General features: G+C 33.0%; 1 protein-coding gene across 1 annotated transcript in view; it reads right to left on the minus strand.

Moving 5' to 3' along the window:
• The window catches only part of LOC140443327 (organic cation transporter protein), a 105280-nt gene that overhangs the window by 26095 nt on the left and 52888 nt on the right, over positions 1 to 26297 (minus strand). Inside the window, exons 2-3 of the mRNA XM_072534524.1 lie at positions 16658 to 16769; positions 10190 to 10408 (exon numbers count right to left, since the gene is read on the minus strand). Coding sequence (XP_072390625.1) covers positions 10190 to 10408; positions 16658 to 16769 — 331 coding nt within the window. The remainder of the gene's footprint in view (positions 1 to 10189; positions 10409 to 16657; positions 16770 to 26297) is intronic.

Here is a 26297-nt window from a genome sequence, read left to right on the forward strand (position 1 = left end):
AATACAGATAAACTATTTCGGAGACTACAAAAATAAATATCAAAGAATGAGGTGACTTAAAAAACTTAACTCAAAAAACAACACTACTATCTCAGGGGGAACACCACTACAGGTTAGAAAAATTAGGATAGGATACTGGAATCTTGAAAATGTTGAGTTAGTAGATGCTCTTAAAAGAAGGAGAGACAAAAGTACAAATTGCATATATTCAAGAGACTAGGTGAAAAGGGCAAGGGAAGGATACAAGTTGTGGTATGTAGGGAAAAGTAATACTATAAATAGAGTTGGTATAATTTTCATTATAAGGTAGTTGATGAAAAAATACTGAAATAAAGAAACAAACGCTTATATGGTATTCATTAATCTTGAGACAGCGTATGACAGAGTTCCTCGGGAAATTCTGTGGTGAGCTCTCAATAAAAAAGGAGTCTCCGGTAAATATGTAAATATTGTGAGACACATGTATGAGGGAGTAACTGCTAGTGTTAGGACAGGTGTGGGAAAGACTGATAAATTTCGTGTGAAAGTAGGATTGCACCAAGGCTCGGTGCTTAATCCTTATTTATTCTCATTAGTTCTGGATCAAATAACAGTGAAACTTCCGTGGTGCTTAATGTATGCTGATGATGTAGTGTTAGTAGGAAATAGTGAAAGCGACTTAGAAAAAAAAACTGGAACAGTGGAGACAAGCTCTTAAGGAAAAAAAGTTTAAAACTTAGTAGGACAAAAACAGAGTATTTAGAATGTTTATATAAAGATGGAGTTAGTACAAATAGAAGGATATATTTGTGTTACAGAGTAATGGGCGAATCGATGGAGGTGCATGCAATAGAATAAAGGTTGGATGGATGAAGTGGAAGGAAGCGAGTGGTGAGTTGTGTGGCAGAAAAATTCCAATGAAGCTGAAGGGAAAATTCTATAAAACAGCCATAAGACCAGTAATGATGTACGGAACTATGCATGTAGATGAAATTAGAATGCATAGATGGATGAGTGGAGTGACAAAAAGGATAAAATTAAGAATGAGTATATTAGGGGAAGTCTAGGGATGGCTGCTCCAATTGTTGATAAAATGAGGGAGCATAGGTTAAGATGGTCATGTTCAACTTAGAGACATTATACACCCAATACGAAGAATTGCTGATCTGCGGGTTCCTAGAAGTAGCAGGAGAGGAAGACAAGAGATGACAGGAAATTTGGCATTTTTTTACCGTTAAATTTATTTTTTAATGAAATTCGATACTGAAAACCCCATAAAAACTGTATAAATCATTTACGGTAAGTAAAAAATTATTTTTTCATGGAATTTTTTCGCATTTATTTATTTTTATATAAAGTGATATACAATCGAAGTTAAAATTCTTTATAAACACATCAGATGGTCTATTTTTATTTAGTCATATAAAATAAACTATAAACTATCATCCGTCATTCTCATGAGTGAGATGATATAAAGCATATCATTGTTTTTTGCCTGTCATTAAAATGTATCCAAAATAACAAACGAACCCAAGGAGAAACATGAACAAACTATTATTCTAGTGTCAATTGCTAATGCATTGTCTCACGCATAGAAAAGCGTATCAACAATGCACAAATTAGCGAATAGTTAAAAAGGATACAAAGATAGTTATGTGAAGAAAAATAAATTTTCATATATTAGTTTGAATTTATGCAAGGACAGTAACAACAACAGGGATCAAATTTCATAGTAATGCAATGGAAACAATAAAAATATTGAATTTAACCCTTTCACCACTGAATTTAGTTTTACATGTAAAAGACTGAAACTACTCAGTTTTATAATCAGAATAATTAATTTAAACAAATTATGTATATAATTAGTCGTAAAAGTCACATTTGTCCGTTCTAAGGAGGTGGGAACTTTTAGCCCCAACACTTTTTGCACAATGGGAAACATCATTACAGGTACTAAATAATGAAAAAGAGAAACTTTCTTACTTTTATTCTGAATTTCTTAAAATATTATCCATGAATTGATTATGAATGCCATTAACAATTTGTAGAAAATTTTACGCCACCATTTAGTAGATTTTCTGTCTAAATCATAGGTGGCAATCTTTTGATCACTTTTGACAATCACAGGCGTAGAAAGTGTAGTCAGAATCCAAAACGATTTTTCAAGACCCTTCCATTGTAAAAATGGACTGAGACAGGGAGATGGACTGCCGTGTCTCTTATTTAACCTTGCACTAGAAAAAGTAATTCGAGAGTGCTATATTAATACGAATGGCACCATCTTTAATAAATCTGTACAAGTGGTCGGATATGCGGATGACATAGACATTATTGCTAGGTCCACAGAATCTCTAATCGAAGCATTTCGATCACTAAGGGCGTCTGCACTGAGAATGGGATTAAAAATAAACGCACAGAAAACCAAGTATATGTATTGTACTAGATCAGGCAACCAGATACCTATACTATTAATTGATGATCTGGAACTGGAAGGTGTGGACACCTTCGTTTACCTGGGCTCGCTGCTGACCAAAAACAGCATTGTCAGAGAATAAATTAAAAGAAGAATAGTGCTTGCTAATAAGTGCTTTATGGCTTGAGGGAACAGATGGTCCCAAAGCTACCCACAAAAATTAAAGTTACCATATATAAAACACTAATAAGGCCAGTGTTTACATACGGGTCAGAAATGTGGTCACTTACACAGAACGACCAAGAATTGCTTAAACGTTTCGAGAGAAAAATTCTAAGGAAAATATATGGAGAAGTCCAAGAACAGGGTTTGTGGCGTAGGCGCTACAACTTTGAGTTATACAGAAGTTTTGGGGAACCTGACGTTGTAAAATGTATTAAATTAGCACGCCTTCGATGGATAGGACATGTAATTAAGCGAGATGAAGATGCAACGATCAGAAAAATTTTCGAGCGAAGAGGACCAGTGGGAAGACGAGCCAGAGGAAGACCAAAACTTAGGTATCAAGATAACATAGAGAATGATCTAAAATCCATCGAAGTTAAAGCATGGAGAAGAGTTGCCAGAGACAGGAGCGAATGGAAGATTGTTCTGAAGAAGGCCTTGGTTCATAACGAGATGTAATGCCACTGATGATGAATCTTTTGATCAGGTAAATCAACCCCTCCCATAAATTTATTGTAAAATACTATAGCTTCAGGGCAATCAAAAGTGCATTTTCGCCTATTTTTAGTTTTCTTTCAATCTATGATAAAGATGGCGAGTGGCAGTTTGAGAAAAGTAAAACTTCTTTAGTGACCTGCCATCTAACTGCCATTACGCCTTTATCATTTACCAATGAGTCAGATTCACTTCTAGATAGCTTCTTATCAATAAATTGTGGCGCATTCTTTCTGCGCTTCATGTATGTACCAACGCATGAAAACTCAAGATTATTCATGTAATCAACAGTGGTAAAAAAACGATCAATACACAGACATACGTCTTTTGATTGAAGTGTTTGACATAGTGTCGCTACCACCCTCTCTCCAAGAGTACCGTCTAGTGCTGTGGTTTACTTAGCGGAGTAGATGTTAAAGTTGAATATGTAACCAGTCATGGAATCGCATTGTTGCCATAATTTGATACCTCTCTTGATTAGTTTGTTAGGTATGTACTGTTTGAGAGATGGTCGCTCTTTGAATTTTACCATCGTCTCATCAATGGATTGTTAAGAAGATTCAGATCTTGCCTTTTGAAATCGTGTTTTTAAACAGTTTACGACGTCTTCTAAATAGTATGTTTTAGAACAATTTTGAGGTTTTGTTGGGTCAGTATAATACATTTTTGAAAGTAGGAAAGTACATCGATCTCTACCGATAGCATTTTTTATTATACTATTTGACAATGATTCATCGTTGAACCAGTAATGATAAAAACTCGGCACCCTGTTATAGAACATCAAAAGAGTGCAGCCAAGTACTATCATAATTTCATACATGTTGGTCTCCTCGCAGTTAAGTTTCAAATTCTTTTTTCTTTTTAATAGCTTTATACGTTTATTAGTACTATTAGCAATATATGTAAACAAGCTTCTAGAAAATAATTTTAGAAACACATCTAGCTCAGAACACTGTCCGTTTAATTCCAAAAGATTGACACCCTTCGTTTCCTTAGGCCATTTTGTTCTAGGTATAAAATTTTTCGAAGGTTTTTTCCAAGTTACCACATGCGTGTTTACATTGGGACTCACGTCAGTGGTTTACCACTCTCATTATTACCGTTTTCTTCGTTCATTGTATGGCGTTCATCATAGATGCTTATATCTGCTTTTCAGTACTGCTGTTACATTCCTCCTCTTCGTCGCTCATTTGTACTCTTCCTAGTCAGACTCATCAGATGCTAAAAATAGTTTTTCTTCTGAGTCAGTTATATTATTTATAGCTTCTTCTAACTCTTTTTCACTGAGAGGCCGGTTTCGTCTCATATCTGAAAAAAAAAAAGTTTATTACTAATGGGTAATTTTGATCCCATATAAAATTAGTGTAGGGAACAAACGATCCCACTAGATTATTGTTTGCTAAATCTCCTTACATTTTAATTACTATTTATTATATTTTACTTACTTGTACTAGTATTAATGTGTGCACACTCTATTCCTTAATTTTAATTAAAATAAGTAACGAGTTCACATCCATGCACGAAATGCACGTGCCACAATACATCGATGTTAGGTTAGGAAATTCAATCATGTGATGACACCAGTGTTACCGGTTGACGAGAGTAGACTAGAAATTACTGAAATATTTCATTTATACGTAGAAGCGGTTATATTTATATACATCAGTAAACATGAACTAGCGGCTGGGAACTCAAGTCCTCCGCAGTGGCAAAAGGGTTATCGTGGAATTCAATACATATTGCTTATGTATTTCATTGTACGTCCAGAATTTTTTTGTTCTTTTTCTTGAATTTTGGCCCACGTTTTATATCTTGCTCGTATAGCTCAACAAATATTATTGAAAATAAAATCGAAGCAAAATATAAAATAAAATTTTACATATTTCAACGTTTTGTCCTTAAACTTAACTCTCCTTACCAAGGGTATAATAGATAAAACTTCAATACTATGAAGTTATCTATGAATATAGATATATATCTATATATCTATATTCATAGATAACTATGTACATACATTAATACTTTACATAATACATTAACTATACATTTTAATAATACATTAACTATGAATAATCACTTAGAAAAATAAAACAGTGACATAACAAATAGGCATTATTCTTCTTTAACATAAAAATAAATATTTTAATTACTTTTTTACTGATTTTCAAGGCTTTTGTAGGAGGTAGGAATTTTTAAAATAATATATTTTGTTTGCTATTTTTAAAACTCTCATTCACGTGTATTACAAAACATACGCCAGTTTCAAGTAAATTAATGTTAATGCATTTTTAAATTCTTCTGGCACTCAGTCAAATGGGTAATGCAATACCTACTTATTCGTATCCTGAACAAATCTTTTTTCTTGTAAAATTAATTTTAGATTAAAACAAAACAATGACCAATGATTTACCAAGAATATGTACGCCGTAGTAAAAAGTTTTACAAATAAAAAATATAGCTGAGATAACTCTAAATAAAAATATTTATTATCATTTTTTGTGTATAATGATCCGTTCTGTCAGAAACAACATTTAAAGCAACCGGCGATTTGGAGTATCAGTTACGCGCGCGAAATCAATTTAAAAAAAATTGTATCAATTCAAAGGTAAAAATTTGATCTTTTGATCAATGTGTCCCATCGACAAAAACCGAAATTCGTTTTAAAGGTGAAGAGTGCAGCTTTCGTATGCAATTTTTGTATTTTGTCGCAAATGAAGTCAGTTTTTATAAAGGTATTAAATAAATAAAAATTACTACTAAAAATATTAAAGTATGTTTAACAGTTTCATTAAAAACTAAGTCGTGTGCGAACTTCGACAGTGAAAAGGCGTTTATCGATTTTCTGTACAACCAAAGAAATAAATCCATCAACAGAAGTAATAGTGCTACCTCCTGTCGCCAATAGCTCAATTCCGGCTTTACGATTGGTCAAATTGCAACCATAATTGCAGCCAATGGTATTGAGCGCCATGGAGCAGTTGACCTATTTTTTTCGTATAAATATAGGTGCACAACGGCCAAAAATTCGTTTTGGTCTGGACAGGGATCCGCAGAACCAACCTTCTTGGCAGTAAAGACCTTCTGGTTGATTTAGTTCCCAGAAACTCGAATTTTTCTTTATTACCTAACCGCTATCTTTTTATTTGCGGGATTTTTCTAAGTCGCCTACCTGGACTTAGAATAATTTATATTTAATCGTATTTTTCTAGGTATTTTCGACCTAGAATATTTTTGTCAAAATATTTTATTTCGATTTATTTCATCTTTTTAACTTAGTGCAAATTTGAATTATTTTTATTATTTCTTTCAGGATTTTTCTAAGTCCGTTTAAACGGACTTAGAATAGTTTTCATATTTTATTTATTTGACATTTTCAGGGAATTTTAACATTATTTTCCCTTTCAGATTTTCCAAGTTCCTGAACGGGACTTAGAAGAATTTTATATTTTTTATAATATTTTACTTTCTATTTTACTTTTTATAGGTCTCATCGACTTAGGAAATTTTCGATACCGAAAATTCCAAATCATTAATAACTTGCTTTAGGTTAACATTTCGTATCATGTGATTGTTGTTTATTTCTGAAGTACCCACGATAAACAATAATAACTATTTTTCGAAGAAATCGTCTGAGTAGAAATTGTCAACTTTTCTGAAATCTCAGCGACTTCTTTTGCAGATTCTTAGTTTTAAGAATAATCAACACATTCTTCTTACAGATTCTTAGCACTATTAACATTTATTGCACGTTATTTTAAAAAGGTAATCCTATTAACTTTTGGACATATACGATCTATATGTCCACGGACCGTGACCCCTTCCTGCTCCGGTCCAATGAAGCTATGGATAGTGCGACTGGGCAACTTCCCTCATTCCCGAGGGTTCAGGCCAGAGACCTCCACGTCAACCTAGTAAACGTGAGTACCAAAAATACCTTAATAATAATATAACCTATAAAATACCGAAGGAATAAAATAGAAATTGTGGGCCAGGATCCAAACCAGTTTTTGAACTGGTGACAGGGAAAACCTTACAGCGTCTCCGATATTAATCAATCATGACGTCGAATAACACTATATGTTACATACAAGGATATGTTTACATCTTTCTTCTAAAACTACAGTTCATTTACTGCTTCATTTCCACAAATATGTTAATATAAAAGAAACTCAAGTAGAAATTAGTATAGGAAGAAGATGAATATAAACGCCGTCTCAAAAACCATACTTTTAGAAAATAAGTCCATTCCTGATTCTTTCATCATATCTCATGACAATACCATTGGTCACCAGCAAGCAAAATGCTCTAACAAAGCTAACCAACCACTTCTAACGCACACCTAGAAACTTCCCAAAACATATTATTTACAATTAATGCATATAATAACCAAACAGAACAAGAATGCTCTGACAAAGCTAAGTCAACCACTTCAAATAGACACCCAGAAACCTCCCAAAACATAATAACTACAGTAAATGCATCTAATAATCAAGCAGAACAAACTATGGAAACTGACGACAACATGATAGAATCTATAAATAATACAAGTGAAATATTCTCCTTAAAAACCCAAAAAATATGTTTAAATGTGTTCAAATAAAAAAATTATTCAAAAAATCTAAAAAGAATAGAAGTCTTTAAAAAAAAAAAATTATGAAGACGACTTTTACGAGGGATCTAAAAAACTCATTTTGGACAATTTTGACGTTTTAATCAATGTTTAAACAATGATCGCGTAAAATCATCGAGTTAGAATCTATGGAGAGGGCTAAAAACGAGCTCACTTCGGCCATATTGTTATGATCGTTTTGACAGATCGTGTATGATTGTTTACATTTGTTGTTTTTCGAATATTTTTCGTTTTATAATACTTTTATTAAAACTGTAATATTATATTGTGATAGTGCATAATGATGGTTTCTTGTCCTCAACCTAGTTGCAGTACAAGAAGCAATGTTAATAAAAATCTTCAGGAATAACGTTCCACAGGTTAGTATACAAATATGTAAACAAAGTAATGGCCCGTACTTCAGAAAATAAATTAATAGTATTCATAAAAAATCTTATAAGTAAGGTAGATCGTGTTATTCTTGAGAATACTCAAATATCTTCATCGTAAATATCTTAAAATTTCTTATTAACTACTGCAAAATAATTATTTTTATTTCTACACAGTATTTCCATTGTGATATTCGGCAGATATTCAATTTTGTTTTTTAATAATAATTTTTCTAACTTTGTTAATAGAACTAAATTTTTAAATGTCAGTTAGTTTGTAGTTATCAAATATATAAGTTGTAAAACGAACGTATTACTTCTATTTCATACCGTATATTCATTTCATCCTTTAAAATATTATTTATATTATTATCTCTTTCCGATACAACTTGTTATTTGACTGTATTAATTTATTTTTATGTATAATATGTCGTGTTTTTAGTGTTAATCGCGGGATAAATAAATCATAGTTTATTAAAAATGTATTACACTTTTTTAGATTATGATTAAATCTTCTGAATAGCTAGTCATATTTGTATAGCAGTTTTAATATTATTGAGTCAGGCCCTGATCCTACCGTTATATTGGTATGATCGTTAGCCACACCTACTGACGCCGTTTTTAATACACATGTTAATATGCTCATAGCTTCTCCATATATTCTAACCATACAAATTCTAACTCCATAGATGCGTAAAATTGAACCGATAATTTGATGACAAAATTATTTCTTTTTCACCTAAGCCACAGAATAATAAAGCAATGGTTGAAAAAGGTCTCAATTTGACACCTAATACAAAACATTTTTTTTATTTTGACCGGACTATTGTAGCATGATAAAGAGACGCGACTCAATATAAATTAAAGCATAGTTCGAAAAAAATTGGCCATGTATTAAAAGACTATTTTACTGTCATGATTGCATGTTGTAGTTAATTGCCATGACATTTTTTTGACAGATGTACATAAGTTGATATTGAGTTTCGATGTGAAATTCATAACGTCAGATCTTATATACTAAAAGGCTAAGCCCTTTTCTTGTGCGCAATACTCCTCCTAAACGATGATAGATAGGAGAATAATTTTTTCGAATAATTAAACAGATTGTTGAGTAGATTCCCCCTAAGGTTTAAAATTTAAAAAATTCGAACCGGTTTAAAAATGGCGGCCATAAAATGAATTTTTCCTATAGTAAAGTATAGGAATTCAATATTATACACAATGCAACAACGCGTTAATTCTCGAATGCTGGAATGCACCAACAAGTGTTTCCACTTAAGGAATAACGATCAAAATTCGGGATCCTCCTGTCTCCGATTTTAATTTATGGGGTCTGTTTTACACTATCTGATGAGTTGGTATTTTTTTATTTTTATGTTTAGTTAGAAAGTATTCTGTTTCCAACAAGTGCAGCGTGTGTAAGGTGTTGTGATTGATATTTAGAGATTTAGACTACGTTTTGAGTTTAATACTTGAAGAATTAAATAATGAGGTAAGCATGACTTTGTTTTTAATTTATTAGTTAGAAATATATTATTAATTTTGTTGGGAATAAGCCACAATTTTACTTTAAATTAGGTTTATTTTAAATAAATAAATAAAAAATAAACTTATAAAGTAAAATTCTGGCGTATTCTCAAAAAAGTGGAACAGTAGGCGGTAGTGTAGACTAGCGCGGAGCATCATACTGTTTTCTGTATTTTTTAAATTTAAATAATATTTAAATAGAAATTTAGTTAGTTAGTTAGAGTTCTCAAACCGACTTCTTTTTCTTAAACGTGGCATTTTACAATCTAAAATATGCAAAAAAAAAGTTACTTCCCGTTTTACTTCCGTTTTTTATTTAAGAGGGGCGGAGTCTAACAATCATATTGTTTCCGTTTCCTAATGTAAATCTTCCTGAAAATCCTAAAAAACTACTGTATCGATTTTCAATTTAAAAAAATTGGCGACGGAAACGATGGATCGTTAGACTCCGCCCCTCTTAAATATCAGCAAAACTTACATCAAAACTCGATGTCGAGTTGGTCCGCTAGTATAAACTATTCCTAAATAAATTTGTGGTATATTCACACTTACCTTCTATCACAGATAAACTCCCATTCGATGGCTCTTGAAGTGCCATAATAGGTATGATCGTAGACGAAAGAACTACATTTGTACGGCAAATTTGTTGTGCTATTTATCAGAGAACATTTGTCGAATTTTCCTGAGTCCAGCAAGGGAAAATGTTTAGTCATTTCCGTGAAGTTCAATTTTGTATATGTTTGGTTTAAGTCGTAACCGGGAATTTCACACCTATAAACAATTTTTTTTATTTTTAACATTTTGATTTACATACAATACATTAAAGAGTACATTTTGTTTAATTTGGTAAATGTTACACTAAACCAAGTGTTTTGTTTATGCTAGAAACTATAAAGCTTTTCACTGTGTTTGATTGCTTTGTTTGCTAGTAAAATTAAAAAGGAGATTACTTCATAGACTTTCTAATGATAAACAGCTTATGGTAAATATAGGTATTGCGTGCGTTAAAAAATGCGCAAATACCTATAAAAGAAACGTGATTTTTAAACCATTAAAATTATTGCTCCTATCGAAATGGCAAATAGACTAGGCTGATACGTTGTGTAAAAACGGGATTGTCCCGTTTTTTTTTTAAATTAAATTTAATCCAGAGAGACTCTACAACGTTGAAATAATGGGAATAACAACAGTAAAGACGAAACACCCTCGCGTTATTTCCCTAAAAGGTAAAAAGCAAGTGTGCGCCGTGAATGCTGCTGAGAGATATTTACTAATGACTGTGGTGTTTTGTATGAGCGCTATTGAAGGATTTGTAACACCTTTGTTCGTGTTCCCCCGGAAAAACGTGAAAATTCTTAGATGGTGTTGAGAGAATGCAAGCAGCCCTAAATATAGTTGACGACTGGTGTAAACAAGAGAGACTGATAGTCAATGCTCAGAAAACACAAATTGTTTAGGCCTAAAAGTACCGGTGCTGAGAAGAACAGAGATTTCATTTGCCAAAGAAACAAAATACCTTGGGGTATATTTTGATCATAGGCTTACATGGAATACTCACATTCTAATAACCACACAGAAAGCTACTATGTCCTTGGGCAGATGTAGAAGAATGTGCGGTAAGAATTGGGGACTTAACCCCAAAATGACTCTATGGTTATATATAAGGGTTATTAGACCCATGATAACCTATGGCTCGGTGACGTGGTGGACAAAGACGCAGCAAGTGGGAGCAATAAGGCTGCTAGGTAATACACAAAGGCTAGCATGCTTGTGTATTACGGGGGCCTTAAAAACAACTCCTACTGCATCGCTGGAAGTCCTGTTGAATCTACCACCACTTCATATCTTTATACAGGGCGAAGCCAGATCCGTGATGCACAGATTAATGCATAGTCAGCGACATATGCATGGTACTGACAACAGAAAGCTAATCGAGGAGCTAAAAGCCGATTTTGTGATGGGGAAACCTATCGATGCAACAGTTACGAGATATAGCTTTAACAATAAGTTCATAATTAAGATACCAGGCAGGGAAGACTGGAATAAAGGTGTACCCATACAAGCTGCTGCTACCTGGTACACGGATGGCTCAAAAACATCGGAGGGTGTGGGAGCCGGCATAGTAGGGACAAATCAAGGGATAGATTTCCCGGTAAGTCTATCTAAGAATGTGACAGTTTTCCAGGCGGAAATAACTGCAATCCATCACTGCGTGGAAGAAATAGAAAGGCAGGAATGAACGTTCTGTTCAGTTGCCATCTTCACAGATAGTCAGGCAGCGCTTAAGGCACTCAATTCTGTAGAGGTCAATTCTAAGCTAGTATGGGATTGCGTGTGTGCCCTAAATAAACTAGGAGACCGTAGCAAGGTTACGGTAGCCTGGGTACCGGGGCACGAGGGTCATAAGGGCAATGAAAAAGCAGATGAAATGGCCAAACAAGGCTCATCATTGCCATTCATTGGACCGGAACCCTTTCTGCGGAGTTGCTAAATCAGTAACAAGAACGGCTACAAGGAAGTGGGTAGCTCGCAAATCTCTGGAATGGTGGAGGAATTCACCAGTACAAAGACAGGCGAAACAGTTCATTACAGAACATTCGCCAAAATTTACGGCAGACCTAATAAGCAAAGACAGGGAAACAGTCAAGGTCATAGTAGGTCTTCTAACAGGGCACTGTAAGCTGAATAGGCACTTGAAGCTGATGGGATTATCAGATGATGACCTGTGCAGATTCTGTCACCTCGAAGAAGAAACAGCAGAGCACATTTTATGTCAGTGTGACAGCCTGGCAAATGTGCGGTTCTTTGCATTAGGAGAAGAAAATCCACCGGCAAATAGCTACATGGAAGGTACAGTCTCGAAGCTACTAGACTTTATAAAAAGGGTCAGGCTAGAGAATGTTATCTAGGACTAGAGGACCACAATAGATCTGAAAAGGTCGCAGTGAAATAGGCCGAAAGGCCACCTCTCTTAATCTAATCTAATCTAATCTAGATGGTGTTCCTCCCGGATCCATAGCAGCATGTCATCCATCAGGCTGGATTTAACAACATATATTATATTCACACAGTGGATTAAACATTTTATGTTGCATGTGAAACCAACCGAAGATAATCTTGTAGTGCTTGTTTTGAATGGACACTACAGTCATACAAGAAATCTTGAACTGATTGAAACAGCTAGGTCTAATCATTTGACGATTGTCTCTCTTCCTCTTCATAGTTCCCGTAGGTTGCAGCCTTTGGATTTAGCATTCATGTCCCCTTTCAGATGATATTACTCTTAGGAAATACAAGCATGGCTGAGACATAATCCAAATCGCAATAAAACATCTTCCCAAATATATTGACTTATGTGTGGAGCGTATCTAAAATGCACAAATGCTGAGACAGCGGTAAACGGGTTCTGAAAGTCGGGTATTTATCCTCTAAATAGACAGTGTTTCTCAGATGTCGATTTCATTATAGAAAGGAAAAAAAAAAAGAAGTCCACCAACTTAAAGAAAACCCTATGAATTGAAAAAAATTATGGAAAGCATGGAAAGAACACTAGAAAAACATAGAGAAACTGCATTCTTGGAAAATTTGCAAGAGAGAGGGCCACCTAAAACAACAAACGGAGGAGATATAATCAAGATTGTAAGAGCTATTGGATTGGAACATCGGGAAATGTAGATCTGGGTAATAAGAAAGGAAGACAAGGTTCAAGTTATGTGATCACCAGCACGCCATATAAGAACGAACTCGAAATTAGTATTAAAGATAAGGAAAGGAGGAAAGGAAGGAGACATTACAAAATGACAAAAGATTGCTTTACAAAGCTACCTTAGGATTTGGTGTATTAGTGCCAGTCTAGTCAACGATGGCCGCATGAGGATTGTACTAATAGTTCTATAAGGAAGGCGTATATACACGAGTTTTGTTTGGAAAAATAAATGTTGATGTAATTTTTCTTCATAATATAAATAAATAAAGTTTGTGTTCGTAATGTTTGCATTTTTTGTTTCTACTTAAATTACTGTCCAAAATTAAGATACCAGGGTGTCCGAAATTAGGCAACCAATATTTCAAACGCCCAATTTGCACATGTTTTTTAAATTTTTATTTTATGCTGTCCCTTCCTAACAAATATTCTAATTATATATCGTGAGCAAACTGGTAAAGTGCAAAATTGATGTATCTGAGCTAATACACTAAACAACTGTGGCTGGTCAAGATGTATATTCCAGTAAAATAGCGAATGTGCAGATCCAATATTTACGTCATTGTTGACTATTTTTAATTTAACTAATCTACACCTAGTTCACTATTCACAACGCTGAATAGTCAAATATGAATGTTCGATAGGTAAACACTTTTTCCAAAGTATATTACAACCATTACAGATCGTCAAAACAACGAAAGTGGCACATTCGTCAGTTTACCTGTTTGGATTTTTACAGTGCTGAAAGGAAGTAAATGAATGTTTCTTGAAATACCGGCGAAAAGCAGTGATCCCAGTAATAGACCTACTATAAATGATAACCGCAACCCAGCACAAAATCAGAGTCATTAATCGCCAAAAAAGCGAAAAGTATCAAAAAATGGAGTTTATACAAGACAAAAAGAAAGCATCCAAGAGACTAAAATGTCTCGAATATTCAACTGTAAAAGGAGAATTAATTATTGCAAGGCCCCTGAAACAAATAAGATGCTCTTGCCGATTCTAGCATAAATGTTTAACTAATGTACCTGAGCCTGAGAGAAAAAATCTATAATGATTTCCATAAATTGCCATTCCTATTAGAACAACGGCAGTTTCTTATAAAACACGTTATTGTGCAACCAAAATCAAGAAAAGTGACAAAAGCAGTGGAGTCACGAAGAGTTTACACCAAACAATACACTTTTTCCACTGAAAATGGAAGAGTTGATATGTGTAGAGAATTTTTTCTCGATACTTTAAATATTTCAGGGTCACAGAGGCTCTCAAAAACGTTAATTCTAGTGGAATTCTCCTATCTGACCTACGAGGGAAAAAAGATCCACCAAATAAAGTAAACCCTATAAATGAAAAATTCATAAGATATCACATTTTATCCTTCCCAAGAATGAAATCACACTATGCAAGGAAGCAATCAGAATGCAAATATTTAGCCAGTAACTTCAATGTAACAATTATGCACAACTTGTATAAAGAAAAGTGCATTGAAGAAAACAAAAATCCAGTATCGTTAGAAAAGTACAGACGAATTTTTCGTGAGTACAAACTGAAATTTTATAAACCTGCTAAAGATCGTTGTAAGAAATGTATTGCTCATAAAGAGCAAAAAGGAGGTACAAACTATGATGATACTCTCTATACTGAGCATATTAAACGCAAGGAAGAAGCACGAAAATTTAGAGATCAAGACAAAGAGGATACAAAGGATCAAGAAAATGTTTTGGCAATACAATCAGATCTCCAAGCCGTTCTTACCAAACCAAAAGGAGCTAGTGGACCATTCTTCTACGTCAGAAAGTTGGCTATATACAACCTTACCATTTACAATCTTAAAGATGCCAGTGTTACCTGTTGTGTCTGGGACGAAATAGAAGGAAACCGGGGCAGTATAGAGATATCGACATGCATTTATACTTATTTGATGGGCCAAACCAAAACAGAATTTGTCAGAATGATGTCGGATAGCTGCGGAGGGCAGCAAAAAAATTCAAAAATGTCTTAATTTTTACTCGGGAGGGGTGGTGGTGCCAAATAATTCGCACTGCTAGAAGTAAGCCAACACCATTTCAACCAATGCCTTTGTGCCATGATGACTTCATTGATTTCTGTACTGATAAGATTTGTTTTGAGGACCCTGACAGTGGCAATAAAAAATATAACCACTTACCATTCAAAAAAGCGATTTGATTTAAGTACCTGTCAACTTATCCAAATGCTGTATTCGTGAGGACGGGTTACTCAGATAACGCACCTTTTGTGAAGTACATTGCAAAAGGATGAAAAACAAACGGGAAAGACCTTCTTCTAATAATTCTCCAATAAATCCTTACAAATCGAGGTTTCCAATTGCTACCAAAAAACTAAAAGACCTTCAAAAGCTTTGTCAGGATCTTTAAATACCACGTGTTTACCATGATTTTTACACAAATCTTCCCTCTGAGGACAGTGTACGAGATGCCCTTCCAGAGCCAGATGCCTATGAAGAATTTGAGAGGGAATCATAACAACTAAACCAATAATCTTCTAAATTTTAAAGCAAAATTATAAAATAGTTTAGCGTTTCATTAAATTTTGTTCAATCTTAAAGTTCTCTATTCTGTTCATCTACCTCATGAGAAAACCAATCAATAGGTGATACATAAGTACATTCTCCTTTAACACAAATGCAGATTCGCTATTTTTTATAGCCTAAGATTCTAACAATAGTCACTTAGGTAAACTAACGAATGTGACTTTTCAGTAACTATGGTTACTTAGCCTATTTTCATTATTAACTTTTTTCAGGCATTTTTTTAAGGTTTCCAGATCAGGTATGTAAAGACAAATAACATTACAGATTTTTAGTCGTGTCCCAAAGCCCAAAGTGTGTTTTAGCTCTCCTGAAAAGTAGCGAATATGCACATTCGGTACTTTACCAATTTGGTCACGATATATTGTTTCGATTTGCCATATGTGAACTTGTTCCTTGAGTAATAACACGCCAAAATATACAGTTGTTCAAAATCTATAAGCAACAACAAAAAACTATATGTAAATAGGAGCCTTTCCGCTACAGTATAAGATGAAAGAAATCATAAGAATTTGTAATTTAACATACCGGATTAGATAAAATAAGAACCATTATGACAGTAAGCAATTTTAGAAAGAATGGGGTAGATAAGAAGAAGGATTTATGGTTTTTAATATTTAATACTGTTGTATTAGTCTGCTATATAATTCTGCTTTCAAATGTCTATTTTTTATTGTTCTACATTAGTACTTTAAGAGTTTAGTTTTTTATGCTTATTTATTTGAAACTATAATACTATGACTCTCACCTATGTTCTGGAACTGCTGCAACTGTGACCAATGTTAACATATTAAGACCAGCTGTCAATGCAGATAAAATATGTAAGGTGAACTGCCATGCTTGGTATTTTCCGAAGTCACCTGCAAAGTAAAAACAAATATTAAAAACGAAACTTTTTGTACATACACATCAATATTATGTTTTATCACACGAATGTAATTCCTAATATTTACAACGAGTTGAATCATTCAGTTCGAACAAAAAATTGTATTAAATCGTGAACCATTGGTAATTTATCATGATTTCGACGTGCATTAGCACTGCAGCTGATCAACTTCATTCCACTGAAGGCAGTAGAATTCATTATTTAAGAAAGAAATATAACAGAGTATAAGAACAATGAAACGAAACATTGTATATTTAGTTGAGACCTTGTTTGATAGTCATGATACCGTGAAAAAAGCTAAAGAAATAATAAAAAAATATATTTAAATGAAGTACCTTCCAATAAAGGACAAAATAATATTATTTTCATGGTGCTCAAGATCCGATGCAAGGGAATTATTTACGGGAGTATTGGAATGGTTATTATTATTTTATATTGCGTTGCGTTTAATGTTGCGTAAAAAGTTTTTTTGCTTTGCCTTTTTGCAAAAAAAATTAATTAAAAATTAAGTATTAAGTCTAGGTTTTGTTTTTAATTTTTAGTGTAAGGTTATCTCAGCCTGACCGACTAATCTATTCTAATTCTAATTATAACGAAAATTTTTTTCAACGTATTTTTGTTTGGGAAGATTAATCATAATAAGCATTTTAGGATTAGGAGAAGGGTCACACTTTTTTTGCCTAATCTTGGTATTCTACAACATAATTTTATATAATTTTATATAATTTTATTTAATTTTATTTAATTTTATTTAATTTTATTTAATTTTATTTAATTTTATTTAATTTTATTTAATTTCATAAAATTTTAATTGTTTTATTTTTATTGTATTTAATTTTATTGAATTTTATTTAATTTTATTTAATTTTATTTAATTTTATTTAATTTTATTTAATTTCATAAAATTTTAATTGTTTTATTTTTATTGTATTTAATTTTATTGAATTTTATTTAATTCTATATAATTTTATTTAATTTATTTACTTTTGTCTCATACAAATATTTTAAAATCAAATGAAATATGTCCAAACTTCATCCGGGATACGGCTGATATGGATAGATTAGACCATTTTTATATTACATTAATAAGGGTGTAACATTTTCTTCCTTTTCTCTTTAGATGCTTTGTCAACTTGTTTATTGTATGTGATGCCTGAGTGTAGTTTTATCCAAACAAAAATTAGTTTTTTAGTTGCTTGCATCTACTTGCGAATGTAATTTTAACATTTTTCTTGCGAACTAACAAAAACGAAACACATTCCGAAGTAAACATAGGTAGACTACTTTGGATCCCTATTTGCTAATGGTGAAGATAATGAACCACAAACATCAGAGGTGACAACAAACGAAGAAATAAATATTGAGGAGGAAGAGGTAAAGGAAGCATTAAGGAAATTAAAAAATAGAAAATCACCAGGAGAGGACAGAATACCGAACGAACTCCTAACGTACGAAGGACCAGATCTGTCCAAACAACTATTAAAACTAATCCAAAAAATAATAGAACAAAAAAGAATTCCTCAAGAATGGATATCAAGCATTCTAATACCTCTCTTCAAAAAGGGAGACAAGTCGGACCCGGAAATTTACTGAGGAATTAATTTATTAAAGATAACACTAAAATTAACAACCAAAGTGATAACAAATAAACTGAATGAAACTATAACACTAGCAGAAGAACAACAAGGTTTTAGGTCGGGAAAATCATGCACCGAAGCTATATTTATAATGAGGCAAGTGCAAGAGAAATCATTAGAATACAACAAACCGCCATATCATATTTCGTGGACCTTACAAAGTCATTTGACCGGGTCAAATTAAAAGACGTTATCCACTTACTGTATGCAAGAGATAGACCTCTAGGAATAATCAAAACGATCGAAGAAGAACTAACCGACCCTAGTGAAGCTGGCAATGGGCTAAGACAGGGAGATTTCCTGAGTCCTCTATTGTTCAACCTGATTATGGATCAAATAACAAAAAAAGTAAGAACTAAAAAAGGACCAAATGGAAGAAAAACAACTTAAAATAATCTGCTATGCAGACGATGTAATACTACTCTCTCAAAGTGAAGATGATTTACAACATATGCTGCACCAATTTAATATAACCGCCAGAAAATTTAACATGTTAATTTCCCCAAAAACGACAAAATGCGTGGTTATAACAGCAAATTTACTAGGATGTAAATTGGAGCTGGAAGGTCAGATAATAGAACAAGTGATGGAGTTTAAATATCTAGGAATTAGATTATCTAGCTACGGAAAAATCGAAACTAAAGTGAAAGATCAAGTGAATAGAGCAAGCAGAGCCGCAGGCTACCTAAATGAAACAATATGGAGAAATAAAAATATCGGGAAAGAAACGAAAGGCAGAATTTACAGAACATTTATCAGACCAATATTGATATACGCGGCAGAAACAAGACCTAATATAGAGAGGACAAAAAGGACACAAGACAAAAATTGTTGAGTAATTTATTGTTTGTACAGCCATTATATGAAGCTACCGTAATCTATAATGGATCTTATATACGATTTATAAAAAGTCAAAGCTGTTTGATGCTGTGCCCCCCAACATGTCCTCCTAATACATTTCAAGAAGTTTAATACCTTACTACATTTTTGTAAAATCTCTCCGGTGTGTGATGTAAAGGTTAATTAATTTTCCCCTTCGGGTAAAGCTTTCTTTAATATTCTACTGATACCCATGCAAAGCTCCCTAGTTAATCGAGAACTGTATAGTCTTATATTGAGATATGGTTCTGCAATTCGTCTTGCAACAATATTGTAAAAGCTTTTTCTCTCTATGGCTTGGTTGTTTTATAACATCCATGTAAAATGTGTGCATTGACACCTGCAATATTAAATATTGTAAAGAAAATAGTCATTGGAAGAATGGAAATAGTCATTTAGGGTAGTATTTAACAAGTTTATATCTCTACAGTTTTCTGACTGTTTTTTATCTCCTTTTTTGAATAGTAGAAATAATTCGCTCGTTCTCCATTCTTCCTGTATTTTATTGTGTTTTATAATTGTATTAATTAATGTTGTTAATTGTTCTGCCATTGCTGCTCCACAATATTTTAGTAATTCTTTTGGTATCCCGTCTTTACCCGCTGCTATTCTATTCTTCAGCTTTTTAAGTATTTTACGAACTTCCTGTACATTTATATTAAGTTCTTTATTTGTGGTAATTCCTGTTGTTTCCGGTTCTAGCGTCGTTTGTTCTTCTTCTGCATAGAGCTTTTTTAGGTAGTCAATCTACGTATCCTTTTCTATGTGTTTTGGCTATATTAGTTCCTTTTCCTCCGTTCTTTGTTCTCTTATGAAGCGCCATATTTCCTTTTGCAGACCGTAAAAACCATTTCTTTCGAAAAAACTTCTCAGTGATCATTTTTTATTTTTCTTACAAGTGCATTTGTTTCGTGTCTAATTGTCTTGTAATTATGGTATGCCTCTTTTGTTTTGATTGGCACGTCTTTAAACCAACTATAAATTTGTTATGGTTGTAATAATTAATATTTCATTACAGTATGAACATACTACATCAACATTTATATTTATTTCTATATTTTTTATTGCCAATCTCCCAATGGAAATTGAATTCATTTTTGATATGCCTTGCACAAATTTAAACTGGTTTTTGAATACTTATGTTGTTTCAAGTTTCCGTCAGTCACTATATTTTCATGGTATGACTAAATAGTTTTATGACCCATAATTTGTACATAGATGAACGTCAATGTTAATGAATTAAATAAATTTGAAAATAAAACACTTACACGACAATAAAAATCATGTAAACTTGTATTTACTACACATTTCTAAAATAACCAATTGTTTTTAGTAATGCATGTTTATCCAGAATACTGCTTAAGGATGTCTAGGTAGGTAGAGAGAATTTATTACTTTTTCTTCATGACCCCGTTCTCAATATCAACAGACCGTTCAATTCTAAAGTGTTGCAAAACTGTTATCAAGATTATGAATCTCTCAATAGCTCACACAATATTAATATTATTAAAAATATATTATTTCGGATATATTTTGGGAGTGTGATGTTTCTTTGTGATTTTTATTTAAATATTCGTGACTTCTGGATGTTTATAATATTGTTACATCTCTTTAATTTTTCGTTTGACTGCATGGTATAATTATTATAGAATATATGCCTATCTTATATTTTAATTTTATGAAGGGTATTATCTTATTTTCGGCGGGTTTGAACCCCCAAAGCCCCCCTGGCTACACTCGTGATGTCTGCTATAACTATAGTATGGTTGCTAACTTATAAAATATTGTAATTTTAGCCTTTTACTCCTGAGATATAGGTTGATCAACGTATATCTAAGAAACAGAAAGATTTTCTGGCAGATTTTGCACATGATTCCAGCTAGCGCAAAGATTTATTTTTCATTTAAGAACACCAAAGCAGACGACGCCTTTGTAAGATACCACTGCGATTGAAAAATGGGCACATACACTTTGCCGATATTTGAGTTTGAGTTTGAGAAATCTACGTACATACAAATGATATTGTCTGATGATATTGAAGTACATTAAAATTTTTTAAGGAGTAAACTGTAATTCTTCTGTGGACATATACAATCAATTCAACAATTGAGTTCACATTAAAATAAGAAGTGAGATTTCGTATGCTTTTTCAAGAAATAAATGATTTAAGGAAGACGACCATTGTCCAATTTTGTCATAATAAATGTGGAGCGAGTTTTAAAGCCCTGGAAGAACATGGAAAATTGCTAGATGATATGATATGAACCCGGTACTTTGGAAATTACGGTATACTTATATACTATAGCCCTATGACATAAAATATAAGATACTAAAATATAAATTTAAAAGACATCTTAAAAGTGTACAAGTAAGAAATGAAAGACTCATGAGAGTCACGTATACAATAATAAATCACATTAAGACAAAGCAACTTCTATATTATGACCGTTGGAATAGTATGACGAAGAAGAGAATATTTTCATAATTTTATCATTTTATCATTTTTAAAGGTCAATTGACCATAAATATGAAACAATAAAATTCTTGAAAGCCTTATTTCCTTATTACATGCCATAGTCAATAGCGTCATGCATAGTGTATAGTCATTCATCTAAAATAGATTCGATCTTTGTTCAGATATAAATATGGAAAATGTCTTAGTGTATTGGATTTTTGGGCTTGATAACTCTTTTAATATCCAATGAAGAACTTCTGTCAGACTAAGTGTAAGTATTCTACGGCGGTTTTTCTTCATCTACCAATGGCTCGTAAAACTGTCTTTTGAATGGTTTATTGAATTCTTTTAATATAGATTAATAGTAAAATGTAATATATTTTAAGAGGGCTTTCAGGCGAGGATACTGTATGCGAGATACAGAATTTGCGATGGCTGCTGTATCGTATTCACAGGCATGCTCGTCAGTATGAAAACAGTAGCAGTGCAGTGCGGTTATAGTTTTAAATTATGGATGTAGAAGAGTGTATTATGCTGTGGTACATATTGAAAAAGAAACTGAAAAGACGACGTAATTTGTGGGTTCATCCTATTGTAGAATTAAGAGAAACCAAGGGAACGTATAATTTGCTGTATCAAGATTTATTGTAAGATCCATCAAAGTTTTTTAATTATTTTCAAATGTCTGGAGTCGTTTGAAGAACTACATAAAATTTTGGAAATTCAATTGAGTAAAAAAGACACAACTATGCGTAAAAGTATTTCATCAAAATAAATCTGTGTACTTATGTCCAATTTGTAAATTGTTTACCTTACCCTAAATAAAAAATGACCATATTCCTTTCACAATAATGTAGTTTTATATTTGTTAAATAATCAAAATTCTAATTAGCAAACTTTTAAACTAAACTGTATACGTATGAAACAAAATACCTATGTATTTATAATAAAAACATGTTTTTCTTCAAACGTCAAATAATGATAACATTACTTATCTAACTTGATCCTGTCAAAGTTTGATGTCTCCGCCGGCAGCAGTTTTTTTTTTATTTCTTTACGGCGGAGGGAAAATGTTGTCATGGCTACAATATGAAACATGTCACAAAGCAACAATACAAATGTCATTAACAACAATTAAACATCATATTTATTGATAGTAATATTAAAAGTACAATTAGTTAATGAGGCATTTTCAAAATTGAAACCGTGCAAAAATGTTCCCGACTCTTGATACGCATTGGTAATTGTTGATGATACTGATGGTCAAGAACAACTTTCCGCAGTCATTCCCGATGTTGGCGAATCATGAGGGTTTAAAAATGTTTGAGCATTATCGTTCTTATTTCTTATTGAATCCTCTATATATCCTTCGGCAACCGTGCTTGATTTCCAGCCCCCATGTCGTTTGAGGCATTCTAGATTTCCGCCTCCATCAATTAAGTGTTGCTGAAGTTCGTCGTAAAGAGTGACCCGTGTATGCGCTTGCATCGTTTAAATTTAAATAACTAGCTACTTTTTGGGCTACTGCGCTGATCGAATGTATTCCCATGACGCTTCGGTAACACTTTCCATTTTGGTACTTGATAAAAAATCGGTTTTCTGTGAAATTTTCAGGCCGCAGTGATGCATACTTTTTATACAGTTTAATGTAGTTTTGACCAATTATCGTAAAAGATCTAATTTGTCGTGTTTTACTATCTGGGATTTTGATAATTATTACATTTTCTTTATTCTCAATGTCCACAGTCTTCATTTTTACCATTTCGTCGCATCGACAGGCGCCGGTAATCCCAATTAACAAAACAATCTGAAATATTTTTATAATTTAGTAGAGTATACTACATGCTTTGCAATATAATTTTTTTACCTTTAATCCTAAATACAACTTATCTGGCGCTTCAAACAAAAATTTATCAAACTCGTCTTTAGTGAAAACTTTAGACTTCTTTGCAGTATATCCTTCGCTTGTTTTTTTCAGAAAGGCACGTAACTTTAAAAATTTGCTTATATCCACATTTTTTCTAATAACTTACTCGGATTTTATCATAGAGTATCGTGACCACATTGTAGAAGATTTCCATTTATTTTCATTTTCCATTATATTAAAATATGCCAGTAAAACGTCTTCGGTAACTTGCCGTACTCCTCTTGTATCGCACCACTCTTGGAAGTGCTTGTACGCTAACCGATACTTTATTCCGGACTTGGAGGGCCCCAAACGTGCTACTGCATCATTAGCCGCGGACTCAATTTCGTTTAGGTTTTCCATTTTCGCACTAAATTTGCGCTTGCGGTTGCAACAACAATAAGCTGTCTTTAATAATTGCAAACAACTGTCAAACAACTGTAACCAGGGAGACGCAAATCCCACCGACGACTTAATTATTTTAATTTCTAACATCTAGACGACTTTGATAGTTGTCACAGTTAATTTCGAGTAAAAATAGCGTATGAATTGTACTATTTATGGTTGAAAATTGCTACGTTTGAAGAAAAAATAGTATACTTTATTCGGCAAAGAAGCGACATTTCTTGACTTGCCCTCTATTACGCGCCGAACGAAGTCAAGAAAAGTCATGCTTCTCCGCCTCATAAAGTAATATACTATTATTTCTTACCGTATTCATTTTGCTGTACTGCAGTCATGGCCTCAAAATTGTCGCACATTTGCTTAGAAATTTCGACCCAGCACTGCTGCTTTTTATTTCTATTGCAGTAATCTGGCGAAGCTGTATCCCATGGACAGGGATTTAATTGTACCAAACAAATAAAATTGTCATTATCAAATACAGCACGCTCCATTATTTAACTATATTCAGAAAACACCTTTCTTTCGTTGCTCATTCACAATTATTCGACAGAAAATTGCGCGTCTATGGAATGATGTGCAAAAGTATTCGTGTCTGAAAGCATTCATTTAACGTAATGTTTCTTCTGTATCTATCTGGCATACGCATTCAGTCGTCGGCGACAGGAAGGTCCGAGATACTGAATTCGGTATCTCGCATACTTTATCCGTCGCGCGTCCCGTGTGAAAAGCTCCATTTGAGTCTATGTAATATCTGCGTCTCGGATACAGTATCCTCGTCTGAAAGGCCTCTAAGAGTCAATAATAATTGATGCTTTTTGAAGTATTGTTTGAGAGTACGTTCATTATATCCATACTTTGTATGTAAAATGGCCAGTTCATTCTACTGAACTGTGTTTATGAATTTAATTTATTTATTATTTATTTATTATAAAAATGTTCTACACTTTACAACACTTTATGTTTATTTACATACATTTATTTATTTAATCTTTTCTTTCAACTTCTTAAGTTGCTCGAAATCATCCGTCTACTCTACGGCTATGGTCTGAAGCACATCTAAGGCATCTCCTCGAAGAGCGATAGTCAGGTTCATAGCCTTTCCTTTTTCAGACCATCTATTCGCTCTTGCAGCTGATTCGAACTGTTTCATGTAGTTGTTCCATGACGATTTTCCGTCAAAAGTTGGGACTTTAATATAAACAGAACCTCCACTTCCTTCAAATTTCGGCGTTTCCAACTTACATTTCGTCGCGTCTTCTTTTGTCTCTATTGTAATTGGATTGTTTCCTCTCTCTGCTGCCTCTTATTCCTCCATCTTCCTTTCCATCTCTTTCATCTTTTCTTCGAAGGCCAACATATCGGCAGCAACTTGGTTTTTTAACGAAGATATTCTATCGTCGAGGGCAGACATCTCAGAAGTGACTTGAGAGATTTTCATCGATGAGATGACAGCAGCATGTTTGTCTTCAAATATATAAGTTTCCGGGTCCAAACCTTCTTCCTGCAAAGCGTCCTTTAGTCGTTGGACTAAATCAGCCTTTTTTCCGGTAGAAACTAATTCTCTGTCCTCGAGATGTTTTCTTAAATTCGTAACTGTGAACTCATAAATCGTAGTCATTTTCACAATTTATTTAAGATATATTGCACTCTGACACCACTGAACTATTTTTTATAAATCTAATTTATTAACTGAATTTATTATAAAAATGTTCTACACTTTACAACACTTTATGAGTTTATTTTCATACATTTATTTAATTTAGATAGAAAACACTTAAATATTAATTTATTTACACTTATTTATTATTTATTTACAATTTAAAAAGCCGCGCGAACAATTCATTCATCGACACTTCTTTTCGACTGTCCTTTTAAATCTCAAATCGTCCGTTTTATACCTGATTTGTTTGTCTACAAATTTCCGCCGGCTTCTTTAACCTTCGGTAGGGACGGAACGATATTATTCGATCCTATGACTCACATTTATCGTAACACTACTTTAGTTTTATTTATAAGTGTTTGGTCAAATAGGTATCTATTCATTAACTGTGCTACATACTATATTTTTGAGCAGTTTACAGGTGTTTGTCAGTATTTGTTTTATCAGAATTCATCTTTAGATTTATGTATTCGGCTTTGTTGGATATTTCTCTAAACAAAATGATATATATATATATATATATATATATATATATATATATATATATATATATATATATA

Source organism: Diabrotica undecimpunctata, chromosome 6 (assembly GCF_040954645.1).
Source record: "Diabrotica undecimpunctata isolate CICGRU chromosome 6, icDiaUnde3, whole genome shotgun sequence".
In the NCBI taxonomy this organism is placed as follows: domain Eukaryota; kingdom Metazoa; phylum Arthropoda; class Insecta; order Coleoptera; family Chrysomelidae; genus Diabrotica; species Diabrotica undecimpunctata.